At 32.5% G+C, this 13,581-nt stretch overlaps 1 protein-coding gene across 1 annotated transcript; it reads right to left on the minus strand.

The window, feature by feature from the left end:
• Window positions 1-2,201: 2,201 nt before the first annotated feature.
• LOC105457351 (histone chaperone asf1) lies at window positions 2,202-4,394 on the minus strand. The gene is made up of 3 exons (XM_011701968.1): window positions 3,715-4,394; window positions 3,201-3,316; window positions 2,202-3,098 (listed from the first exon to the last, which is right to left on the minus strand). Exons 1-3 carry the CDS (start codon window positions 3,821-3,823, stop codon window positions 2,721-2,723), a joined length of 603 nt encoding a protein of 200 aa, XP_011700270.1. The 5' UTR covers window positions 3,824-4,394; the 3' UTR covers window positions 2,202-2,720.
• Window positions 4,395-13,581: the final 9,187 nt, after the last annotated feature.

Raw genomic sequence — 13,581 nt, forward strand, 5'->3', positions numbered from 1 at the left:
GCTCAATGCGGAGCCGAAACGTTTGGGTGACAATGATTATTGTTTAAATATATGTAATTTTAGCACTAATTTCGTGCAAGGCTCACTTGCCCTTCTTTGGATACTTCTAAATATATTAATTCATAATTTAATTCCGACAAGCAAAAGAACTTTTTCTGTAAAATTAAAAATACGCATGTTTGCTGTACTGCGCAAAGGGCACGTATTTTATGGGAAATTGTTTGACTGAATAATTTGTTCAAATTTTGGGATTTTATAGTTTATGAGACGCCAATCAAAATTTTAGTGAGCATAACTTTCCAGCAATTATGATTTAACTTTTACAGAGTATTAAAAGTTGATAATTTTTTAAATAAAAAATGCAAAAATTATCGTGTGTGCAGCTTTCTGCGAATGTTCTTTTAGCACATTAATTTTTCTTGTTCTTTTAACAAGTGAATTAACCAAGAATTTAAACATCCTGTAGGACTGTAAATTAGTAGTCTGCAATTCGAATCTTATCCAGACTCTTTCAATTACCCATCTGTCAGGAAATACATCATATACGGTCGTATATCGGCGCTAAAGAATAAATCGCGAGGCCTCGAATCGATTACATCAAAACCAATGATTGCAATCCTTGTTCCGTGGATCAGCATGAATAACATTAATAATATGCACACTGTTATAGTTTCGTATATCGTTTATTTATTTTGTATAAATCGAAATGTTTGTGGCATTTACACTTGCGAATCGCGATCTGTCTCGCGATTCTTTGTATTAACAACGCTTTGGGGATGATTCCCCGGGTCGATCTGTTGACCGGTTTGACCGCGGCACACGATATGCATAGGAGAATGTCTTCCTGAGTCGGTACGCGATCTGCGACAATGCCTTGGGGCTGTTGCTCTGGGTAGCTTATTACGGACTCGCGACAATGCCTAGGCTGTGGCCCTGAGTCGCGAATGGCTCGGCAATTTAACGCACTCTTACGCTCGATCTGACTTCGGCGTCCGATAATCCCTGTCGCTACCGATCGAAAGAGGGAAAATCGTTCTTTTTCCGACTGCGCTCGCTGCTCGCTCCAGCGTTCGAGGTTCATCCCTATCGGCGCGGTTACGTGTCGCGACGCAACGACGTCGCACGTCATCGATGGTCCTTTTGAGTCCCTAAACTGCCTGTATGTTTCGGTTCGTATAAAACCTAGCCTTGATAAACATAAGTACTCGTAGGATTCTTCCTGGCTGTCTTATCTTAAAATGTTTAATCTTTCATCTACTGTTTACTCTATGAAATGCTCCCCCGCGAGACTCGAATCGAAGATTTCTCTTGAACGAAAACAAATTAGTTCTGCTTAAACAAGTTAGTTTGACCGACGCGTCGAGATCCTATGCGAGTCGTACATACGTTTTGCGAAAGAGTGGCCGAACCGTTCGTGTTTTTTCATATTGTGTACGTTCGCATTTATGTTTACGCATATGTATCGCATGTGTTTTATATGTTACGTATGTCGTGCACGACCTTCGATCTCGTTACAATCCTTAGTTGCAATCCAATGATTAAAAGATATAATCTCGTAATAAAATCACAATATATTTCCTTCTTAGGATAAATTTAGAAGAAACGGAGAGGTTTTAATTATAATTATATCTTAATATGCCGAGAAATTATATAAAATTTCACTTTTTTTACATACAGTTAATTAAATACTCTTTAACCTTAACATTATTAAAAGATGCTTGATATTTTCAAATTTATACCTATTAATTCATTTATCATTTATATTATTAAAACTCATGATTTTATTAAAACTGAATGATGTATTACTATATAAATTAATACACAAGAATGTAAAATACGAGAAATGTTTGACATAAAAAAAACTAAATAAATGAACGTACAGAATTTTAATCTGGATGTGGTCTAGAATTTAAGCATATGCATCGACTTTATTGTCTAATATCTTTTTAGCTATGTTCGAATGAGAGAGAGGGGGGAGGGGAGAAAACACATTTTCTTCAAGTAAAAAACATAATATGTATTCTTTATCTTAGTATGTACGTATATATATATACATTAATAAAAATGGAAACCGTCTTACAATCTAATGCAACATGACATTATAATAAGCAATAATAATATAATACTTAAAACATCAAACATATCTTTTAGTTTCAAGCTTCAAATTATAAGCTACTTAACAGAGTAATTTCAAATAATAATTGCATAAGAATGTGTATTTAAATTTATTGTTGCATTACAACATGATGTATAATTAATCACTTACATTTAATCTCTATTTGTGCACAACTGGTGCCACAATTGCTTCTATTCGAAGTTTTTTGCAAAAATTACATTATTCTCGAAAGATTGCAAGTAGTAATCAAGTACCACTATTTGATTAAGAGCCTGAAAGTAACTATCCTGCAAACAATTAATCCAAACAATCATTGTCTTTTATTCAGGTGTAAGATTATCACATTATCAACATATAATTCTTTTTCAAAATGTACAAACTTTTTGGATCTTACCGAAGGAAAACATCAATAATTATAAGGAAGATTATTTTGCGCGACTTTTTTGAATTATCTAAATATATGTATATATATATATATATATATATATACTGAGTGTGTGTACTTTTTCGTTTCCATCTTCATTCCAGGTACTACATTTATCATTTAAATTGTTGTATAATGCTAGTTCACCGAGTTATTTTCTTAGTAGCAGCAAATCATTTTTCACATCACTTCCATTCCACCATTTTGCGTATTCTCTGTAAAACCTAATGTGGATGTGGGCGCATCTTGCGATGTATCTTCTAACGCTGTGGGTGCATCCATGCCCTCGGGAAGATTATTCGCTGATCCAGTTGGACAGTCGTCCCAGTTTATTTTAAATCTAGTGACACGTGGTTTATCGCCTAGTATGTTCCTCTGAACCTTATCGAATTGTGGCTGCGGAGGTGGATTCTCTCGGAGTTCTGGATCGGTGTATTCGTTATTTATAAAGTAACCCACGCGAACAAATTCATGACCTCTATATGAACAGGTCAGCAACACAACGGTTACGCCTAAAGCATCGTTGACTGGGATTCTACTCACATCGGGTGGATCAGCCTAACGACAGAAGGGAAAAAAAACAATCAGAATTTAAACATCAATATTAAATAAATTACAACATAAAACACTTATACTTGCTATTCCATGATGATATCTTACCTGAAATACAAACATATGTCTTCCCTCAGGGATTGGACCAACGTAAATAGTATCCAAAACTTGATCAAAATCCTCTGACTCTGCACTGCCCACATATATCATTTTCCATTCCAAATCTAAAAGAATATCAGTATTGTATGCCATTATATTTCTTTTGCATATGTATATAGAAATATTATATGTTATACATATATAAGAAAATTAAACGACTACACTGCAGAAACGTAGTTAACCAACAAGAACTTTTACTAGGTTAGAACATGTATCATATTTATCATCTAAAAAAAAAATATATATATATTTATATTTTAGTTTTTTCGTTTTTACGATCAAGCGTGTGTTATAAAATATTCGTGAACAGTTCTGCATCATTATGGTGCAGGTAGCATCATAATTACAAAATTAACCTAAAGAATGGACGTGTACTCGAAGGTGCCGAACGAATGGACATCGTTATCTATTCGAATAAACAGCGTTGTCGCGCGAATCGTAATCATAAAATCGAAATTCGCACCTTCTTTTAGCTCCTCGATGCACTCGAATGTGACTTCGAACTGGAACGGATTCAGAAACGGCGAGGGATTGTCCAGAACAGCGACGTTCGCCAGCTGAACCTTAGCCATGATATATTCCACAAATTCGAGAAGTTCAAGGGACAAATCGATTCCAACGGACGCAGAGGCAATCCCGTGGCACAGCGTGATACAACGTGTAACGCGCGCACGTCTCTGGCGTGATTATCTACGCTACAGCCGTACGTTCGAGAGCTGACGGATAAACAACACCACAGCACGCAGGATAGTTTGGCGGCAAATGAACTGAAGTACGCTTCCGGTCATACTGCGCGAACATTAAAAAACGACTGTCCATTGTCGAAATTTAATATATCTGCATTACGATGGACGCGAGCGCGGCAAGAAATTCACGCTAGAATTATAGAGCAGCATGCGCACGAAATATTACTATATTTTCGCGCTATAGCACGAAGCCTGTGTATTTATCAGTGTTCACTATGGCATTGCTTATCCCGCCTTTATGGGATGTCGAGAAGGTACACGAGTAATATGTTTAAATGTTAATTTAGACGATCGGAGATGCATGCTTGTAAAGTTTAAAAAAGATTTCGTAAAAATGAGGTAAAAAAACCAAACATTTCTGCAAATTTGTTTTGAGCTAAGAGCAAACGCTTATTTAAAAGTATCGACCGCGTTCAGCAGAACGTTTATTTTGTACTCAGTACTATTGGAATTCTCCTTTCTGGATAGGACTATGGCTGAATTCCCACTGAGCGCGTCACGCGTTGCGTTAGGGAGCGTTTCCACTGAGTGCGTCAAGTTAGGTCTACCAGGTTCTACCACAGCAGAGAGAAGCTGCATTGTGCATTTCACGTGCATACTCCAGCTATTATAGTATTTCGTCGATATTAAAACTAATTTCTTTCTTATGCTCTGTGAGTAATATTTTGAGCGTTTATATAATTTTGATAATGTCATTATAGATAACAGTACTGATCATACACACATTATTATTGGTCCTATCAGAGAGAGGTTTCTCTCTGGTTCTATATATTTTATTTACTCATCGGAAATTATTGTACTGAGTAAAGAAAGAAAAAAAATACTGATTATAATATGAATTTTCTTTTTGAATAAGTAGATGATAATTAATTTATTTCAAAATAGTTCAAGTTAATAATAATTTGATTACAATTTATTTCCATTTTATCATCGATGAGTTACTATATAGACCGATAATCTTATATGAGAATTAGCTTATTAGACTATTAGAGTATCTGTTAAAACGTAAACACAGTTTAACCATTGTGACGTAAATAATTATTAATTGTAGGATTCATTATTATTAGATCAATGTTTTTCAGACATGTATATTTATAACTAACGTACTAATATTTAATTTTATTTATAACTGCGTTTTTATATATAGTTACCATCCGTGTTTAATTATCCATAAGATGGTAACAATAGAAAAGAAAAAATTTTATGATAATGTATATATGATATTACAGCATTTTAAGTATGCATATATAAAGCCATTTGTATAATAAAAAGAATTATGGATTATTTAAATATTTATATAACAATTACAAATTTATATCAATAGTCGATAATATCAATACTCTTCAATTACTTCTCGGATTTCTTTGATGATCACAAAAATTTGTGCGGATTGACTGCAGTCTTTAATAATATTTCGTCAGTAATTTTACTGAAGTACGGTATAATATAATATCACATAATGTTCACTTCATAATTTAATAAAGAATTAAATTCTACAATAATTTTAATAGTTGTATTATTTCTTCTTAGTATGTCTAAATATTTATTGTAGATTCAATGTCACCAGATATTGATTGTAAATGTATGATATTAGGTATTGGATCTTGACGGATGACAGCTATTGATTTTCGATAGTATGGACCTCGGTTTATTATGAATAGCATAGAAAGTAAAATTTTTAATTGCTTAGTTGTAGATTTCCAATTTTGCACATTGAAGATTTTATTATCTTGTCCGACATTATTATTAAGCCTGATTTTGAGAGTTCTATTTATCAGTGAACTTAGAATATTTTTGAATCATAATTACATTTCTGACGGTATTTGCACTATCTTACTTTTAATGATAGATTGATATGATATTTGCACTATCTCACTTTTAATGGTAGATTCTTTGACATATTTCCATTCAAATTTTTTCTTAATGAAAATATTGTGTAGTAATTTTAATTTTATACAGTCCCAGCAAACATTAAATTACATGTGTTATATTATAGTTATATTGTTGAGTGGGAAATTACAACTAACAAGTACATTACATGTAACTTCATGTTTTTTGCGATACCTAATTCTATTCTATATTATAACATTTATTATTCATATATTTTCTCTATACATTTATTATTAACTGCTCCATATTATGTTCATTATTGATAGATTTTTTAGTAAGAAAAATGAGAAGTTATTTTCTAATTACACTATCTCGGCTTGCGCGTTTGTCTTTGGCAATTAGTCTCATAAGTTAGTTATACGTGATTGTAGTGTTTTTTAATGATAATGACGGTTATTAAATATGGTTATATTTATAAATATGGTTATATAATAAATATGGTTATATAATCAGATTTAAATCATTATTTAATCTCTCATAGCAGTATCTTAATGTCAAGTCTGTATTACGTAATTTTAGTTTGATGTATTTTTACATAAAACTATAGAGATTTCTACTATAGATGAGGTAGATATTAATTGGCATAAGTTGCAACGTGAATATTTGTTTTAATTACATTTTTTTTTTGAGAATTCATTATAAGTATGAAGTTTGTATATTATTAAGACTGTTCAGATAAGATTTTTGCTATATCTCTTCTTTACATATGTGGAACATGTTTCTTATATCTATTTCTATATTTAGGTAAACTGGAAGAAAAATTAGAGATAAAATATTGACTATTTTAACTTTTGTACAATCTCGTTATTTTTTTTGTTATATGTTAATAATAATTTAAAAAGTGATTGTTGAAAAAGAGATATCCACGAAGAATGGTTTAATTTAAGTTAAATTAAATATTATTTTTTATAGAAATTTTTATCAAATAATTACGCATTTACTTAACTATTGAAATATCTCAAATATCTTTATTTAAGAATCTGTGTAATAGGTTTTAGTAATTCGTATTATTGGTTAAATATTTGCTTTAATTTATGTTTTATTGTAATTTTATATTGAAAGGACATAATATAATATTATTATATCATTAAATTATTAATTAACAAATTAATTTAGTAATCTAAATTGTAGCAAGGATGACATTTAACTAAATGTTAATTTGCTCTATTTACCGATGTAGTATTTGGTCAAGTTTCATAACTGTTAAATTAGTTTGTTGAAAGACATATTCTATTTCCGACGATTCTTTAAAGAAATTTTGAAGTTGCGATTTATCGTTTTCTAATTCTTTTTGAAACCGTCGCTTATATACATGCTTTTCTGTAACTGATGCTTATAAAAGTACCTTATAGTTACAGAAAATCGCAGATACATGATGTTTGATCGAGCACTGAGGTATAACATGCCTTTCTTGATTTGATCGGTGAATTGGAAATTTGCATTACTGAATTTATTTGTAGATTTAGAGTAACTTTTGTAGGTTTTCGAGTTGCATAGTTTACATTTAGAGTGAGCTATTTCAATTGGATTTCATGCTTAATTTTCACGTCACAATTTATACCTGACACAACCGTGAACGTGAGAGCATTATTTTTGGAAATATGGATGTGATTGCACACATTTATAAATTTAATAATATTATGCATTAATATTTTATATATATATATATATATAATGTATTAATATCAATAATATTATACATTATTGTGAACAATGTAATATACCTATCGTCTTCTGTCGTGCAACTTCAATTCCTGCATTTACAGCGCATGATCTTTTAAAAGAGGAATCATAGATAATTAATATCGAGAGTTGACAGCTTTTTCACGATGCTAAAAAGTTTTTAATCGGAGCCACCGATTAGACGCAAGAAATCTCATCGATTTTCGACCTCGACATTTCCCACAACTTCAATACTATCATTCCACGCGTCTTCACCAGTGGTTACTCACTGGTAAAACTTCCAAAACTCCAGCCCAACGGACTTCTGGAAGGTTGCCCAATCCGAGCCACTGTCTAAAAGGAGAGCTTGAAGCGAACTGGCCATCATCTCATATTAAATCTTTCTGGCCGATGCTCCTTAATATTCCGGCTTATTGCACTAAGAGAAAAAAGGCCTTAGGGAGGTATAAAAAAAAGAATTGGGTTAATGATATGCACCCTATTCTATCCCGTAATTTATTCTTAGCAACATTGGCCCTTGTAGTATAATTGCGATTTCCGTGTATCGCACATGATCGAGGCCCGGTGCACGGAATATTTCAAATCCTTATCAGTCGGTCGGGCTTAAAGCGACCGTGACCCGCGCAAAAAAAAAAAAGGGAAATAATCCGAAACTTACCGGAGTTACGGGCGCGGTTATCACGGGAGGAAGAGAGAGGGCCGACAGGTAACCCAGCACCAATAAATCCTTCGAGCGTGGCGCGCGCAACAAAAAGCGTCCGGCAAAAAGAAAAAAAGTAAAGTGCGCTTTATCCCTTTCTCCCGCTCTGCACTCCAGAGGGGAAGGTAACCACTCCACCCTCTCCCTCTCCCCCTCCCCCCCTCTCCCGTCTACGTTTCCTCCACGATGGGCACGAGAACTAATGAAAGAGGATGTTTATCCCAACGGTGACCGTGATGCCGCTCATGCCGGAAGTAAATTTGTGAGTTTATTTGTTTGGCATTAAGCCGCCATAAATTAAAGGCCGAGTATACAGGGCCGCGTATGGGTATGCGTATCGGATGCGCGCCGTTTTGCTGGGTGTAGCTTACATAAACCGCGGCCATTGTTTGCGGACCGTGTTATACTCATTTAAACGGACGTATGTATGACCGAAAAAGCGACCTTTCCACCTTGCAACTGGTCCCAGTTTTGATATTATACGGTATTTGTTTGTTTTAATGGGAAAGTGAAAGAATAGCTACTAACCGAGATTAATGGCCGTTGTATTAGTTTTAGTCCCTGGAGATATGTGAAACAACTGCGATTCAGCGATAACGGACACAGCGATATTCACGAAGATATATATCATGCATTGAATCTTTTTCGAAAAAAATTTAAAATTGAAAACGTTTTTTTTTTATGACAAACATTAACAGTTAGGATTTAGAAAATCCTAATGAAATGTATTCCAGAGTACTAGAAATGATTATCTTTGCATAGTTCGTGAACGATATCCAAGTTCAAATATACTTTGAAAATATATTTTGCATATTACATACTGGCAAGTGCCTCACTTGTGGAGGCGAGGAGCAGGGGGACGCTTTTTGTTCTCGGAGGACTGGTCTCGATGGCGCCGATAATGACACATTAACCTGGAGCTAAAACTCAATTTTGGCGTCACAATTTGCCACTCATTTTAGAGAGCAATTTCGTGCTTTCGCATCCCCCGAGGAACCGATTACGGCTTCGGATTTACGAGAACTGAAGTAGGTAAGGGTGGAAACGGAAAGAGATACTTGTTGCGTTTGTGATGTTAATTAGTTGTGACGTAATAATAGCGCAAGCTTATACGTAGCATCTTGCGTGATGTAATACTTCGTATTGCGAGAATGCGATTTTCGTAAAGAACTTTGTGAATGAATATATCTGCGTGTTCATCATTATATTTGTGGAATAATAGCAAATGCAAACGCCGCTCTAATTTGATGAAACATTATTCTCGAATATTTGAATATGCGAATTTATTTTTTAAAACACGTGCGACATTTATAATTTAAAATCTCTGCGAAATAATCTCCAAATTGTATTTATTAAAAAATTATAACGAGAGATCATCACGCACATTGGAAGAAAAATATTTTGTTCAAATATTTTCTACAGTTAAAAGTGTGGAAAAGAGGAAATATTGCTCATAGTTCTAGTCATTATTATTAAAGTTATGACATTTTATGTGTCAAAAGGCAAAGAAGAGAAAATTAAATTAAGAGTTATGATGGAATTCTTATTAATCAAGCCTTTTTGTGAAATGATTGGTATGAGTGAGTTCACGTTCACTCTATGGAGAGACATTGGAAAATGGATTTCAATTTACGTTATTCGATCTGAGTTAAATTCTATGTATGTACAACAGATGGAGAAGAATGTGAAAGAATAAGATTGAATGGCTACGTCAATATTAATTTTATATAACTACGTTCCGCGATGTTTCTTGTTTATTGTAATACAGCGAAAAACAATTGCATATTATTGCGACGTTTATTACGTCATACTCTTGTAATATTTTGTTTTAGCATTAAACAAATTTCATATTAATTTTACATGTTACAGTGGCGATTTCAACACTTTATCATGTTTTCTTTTTAATAAACAATTATACATTGAGAACCAAACAATTAGTATAAAAATTAAAATAAATTAAAATAATTTATTCCCTATTAATATATTTCAAATTTTATTTCTAAATAGAATTTTATTTTATTATATAGCCAATATTAAAACGTAAAAAATTATAAATAGATGACGTTCAATCAAATTCACATTGAAAAAATTTTATGATCTATGCGATGTAGATACATATGTTGCAAATAATCAGGCCTGCAAACACATCGAAAATCGCACGAGTATCCTTATAGTTTCGGAGCAAAGCGCAGTATCCGATTAATATATCGCCATGTGTCGCATTATCCGGAAAACGTTTCGCAAACATTTCCGCTTGTATTCTATTACAAGATGTCTGCAACATTATCTCAAACAGGAATATCGTACACCAATGATATCCGGATATTTCGCTTGCAAATAGTAACCGTATAGATCGCGATAGCAGGACAATAGCCGAGATTTTGTTTGGAGAGCCTACTATTGGCTGCAAAGCGTATGGGAAGATACATTTGATCATGTTTTTCCACATTTTTCGCTGATAATCAGAATTAATTGATGCGATTAAACGCGAAAACAATGTGTGTGGATAACACCTATTGAAAAACAAAAACAGAAATGTAGCGGCGTTATAACTTCAAATATCATCCGTGCGAAAGGTACGCATAGAAATGATTTTTATTTTCGATTAAAAAAAGAGGGAGGGAGGTGATCGATGTTACAAACGAATATACTCGTGTTTCCGCACGCCATATCTACGATATTATCTGTTGCGCCAGAATTGCGGAACTGCCGCACTCCGTGTTTATACCGCAAACAGAGATCGAATTGATTCTGACGGACACGTGCTGTACACGATGGAAAGCAATTTAAAGCTTGTTAAATATGATGCAAAACAATAGAGAGATGTGTAGGTGAAACCTTGTTTCGTTTTTTCAAGCTCGGTTCTCATTGTGCTTTTCATTAAATCAAAGATCGAGATAGAAAGTGAAATATTATCGGTATTTTTTTCAAATTTTATTGATTATTTTGATACATTATTTGACTTTAATATGTTATTTGATAGATGTTTTTCTTTGATAGATATTTTTCTTATTTATCCGGAAATAATAACAATATATATGATTACTTGTACAGAATATATCTTTCTTTCATTAAAGAATCCTTTGATAAACTTTCAATCAAAATTGCTTTTCATTGTCAGCAAATTCTTTATTAACTTTTTTAAGCAATTTTCAATTTTTTTTTATTAAAGTAAAGTGTGTTAATCTACATACATGCACGCGTGCGCGCGCGCACACACACACACATACCAATCACACAAAACAAAATAGAATTTTGTTTGTAAAATTTATTTCAAGTAAAAAAGCTTCGTTGCTAATATATATGTAACTGAAACTTAACTCGTGAAAATACATATTTAAATGTTGACGTCTTTTAATTTTGAGAACAAATTAATATCAAAATAGCAAAATGCACGAAATATTTAAATGCTATATATTGGAATATCTCGCGGGAAGTAAATGCATAATGAGAGACATTCAAGGATATCATTGAGAATTTAAATACAAGTAGCGACTAGAAGCTCTTATCGACTAGATCAAACTATGGCCATTAGCCTAGGAGCTACTGTTTCGAGGTAGATTACGAGCCATTGGGGAATTACGGTATCAGAATGTCCCTACGCTGCTATAGCGTATCTTATTAAATAGGAGACTCTTAAGAAAATTGAAAGTAAAATTTTTAATACTAAAATGATAAACTATAATGTTTCTCTTAAATAAGATTAATTATCATTTAATATTATAATTATATAATTCGTTTATAATAGATTATATAAATAAATTTATCTCAAATAAAACATTTAAAATGAAAAATTGAGAAAAGCTCAATAATTAACAAATTAATACATAGAATTACGACTTTGAGCCAAAGCAAGTTGTTTAATGCTTCCATATAAAAATACATTTTCTTTACAATAAAACAATATGGTAAATAGACGTTTCAACCCTCATCAGGTCATTATAAATGTTAAATTAAACGAATTATAACATTAAAACATATAAACAAAAGTCGATAATTCAAATAGTCTAACGGTGAAATCTTTTACGAGATATGTAAATTAATAATATAAAAATACTATATACAGACTAATATCATGGCGCAATTAAGTCTTATGGATTGGTGGAAGTCCAAGTAGAAGCAAAGCGGTGGAGTATGTGAACTGTTCTCCCAGATTTGAGATAGAAGGCGAATGAAAGTTATAAGAAGTTAAAATAGATAAGTCGGAACATTCTAGAATAGAGTATTGAAATAAGTATGGAATTGATAGTCAGTAATAAATAATAAAAAATCTAATAGAAACTAAAATGTCAAAATGAATAATTATAATATCTGAATCTATAAAAGTCTGTGTATCGCTTAAGATAAATTAATACAAATAAAAAATTCAGACAATCATTGACAGCTTTGCGTTTATTCCTCAGGTCTATGAGTGAATTGTGTGAGTTGTCAGTACAATAAAATAAATTCAACAATTTCTAACCTAAAGGCCACCTCTAACAATAAGCCGTAGAAAGGGGAAAGAAATTTAAAATGACAACAAATCATTCAAGAATATAAAAATGAAACTGTGTTAAAAATTAAAGTTTGCGTATAATATACTCCATACGAATCATAACAAACTAAATATTTTTGTTAATAAGTTTGAAAATAAATTAAAATATTCAAAAAAAAAAAGAAAAGTTGGATTGTTGAAGAATCCAAGTATACAATCGCTTCTCTTTAAAGTTATTTTCAGAAACAAATATTTTAAAGTAGTAACTTTGATTGATTCGTAAATTTTATTTAATTTTTATGTTGCGCATTAAAAATTCTGAACTTTTGCAAGAAAATTCTTAGGCTTACATACTTTCACTTTTTAATATAGGTGATTATAATTTTATTGATAGATAATAGAAAAGACTTACTGTAAATAAGTTTAGAAGCTATTGACATCGCGATACATCCGTAACCCGCTACATCAGTTAAGCAGCGCTATATTATAGCAATAGTGTAGTACTGTAGTAGAAACAGCTAATCGTCGCCAGTTATATCAAGAGACACGATAGTATCTCGCGCCAAGTACATGCGTAACGCGAGATCGATTCGTGTATCTGTAGCTGCAAGCCGGCTAGTTGTGAGATTATCGGATCTCAGAAACGACTGGCTCGATCGAGTACTTGTTAGGCATAATCAATAGCTTGAATTTAAAGTATATAAAAAAGTAGAGGTGTGCGAATCAAGCTTTTGTATGGTCGAATCGAATCGAATTTTTATAACATGTTCGAAATCGAATCGAATCGAATCTGAAATTTTCACTTCGAATCGAATCGAATCGAATAGATCAGAAGAG

Source organism: Wasmannia auropunctata, unplaced genomic scaffold, assembly GCF_000956235.1.
Source record: "Wasmannia auropunctata unplaced genomic scaffold, wasmannia.A_1.0 LD335259.1, whole genome shotgun sequence".
Lineage (NCBI taxonomy): Eukaryota > Metazoa > Arthropoda > Insecta > Hymenoptera > Formicidae > Wasmannia > Wasmannia auropunctata.

Excerpts from the sequence above, each read along its gene's own strand:
- LOC105457351 (XM_011701968.1), bottom strand. The coding sequence starts at position 3,823 with ATGGCTAAGGTTCAGCTGGCGAACGTCGCTGTTCTGGACAATCCCTCG. Across the intron at positions 3,317-3,714 it reads CATCGAGGAGCTAAAAGAAG|ATTTGGAATGGAAAATGATA; the intron begins GTGCGAATTTCG and ends ATATTCTTTTAG. Across the intron at positions 3,099-3,200 it reads GACATATGTTTGTATTTCAG|GCTGATCCACCCGATGTGAG; the intron begins GTAAGATATCAT and ends TTCTGTCGTTAG.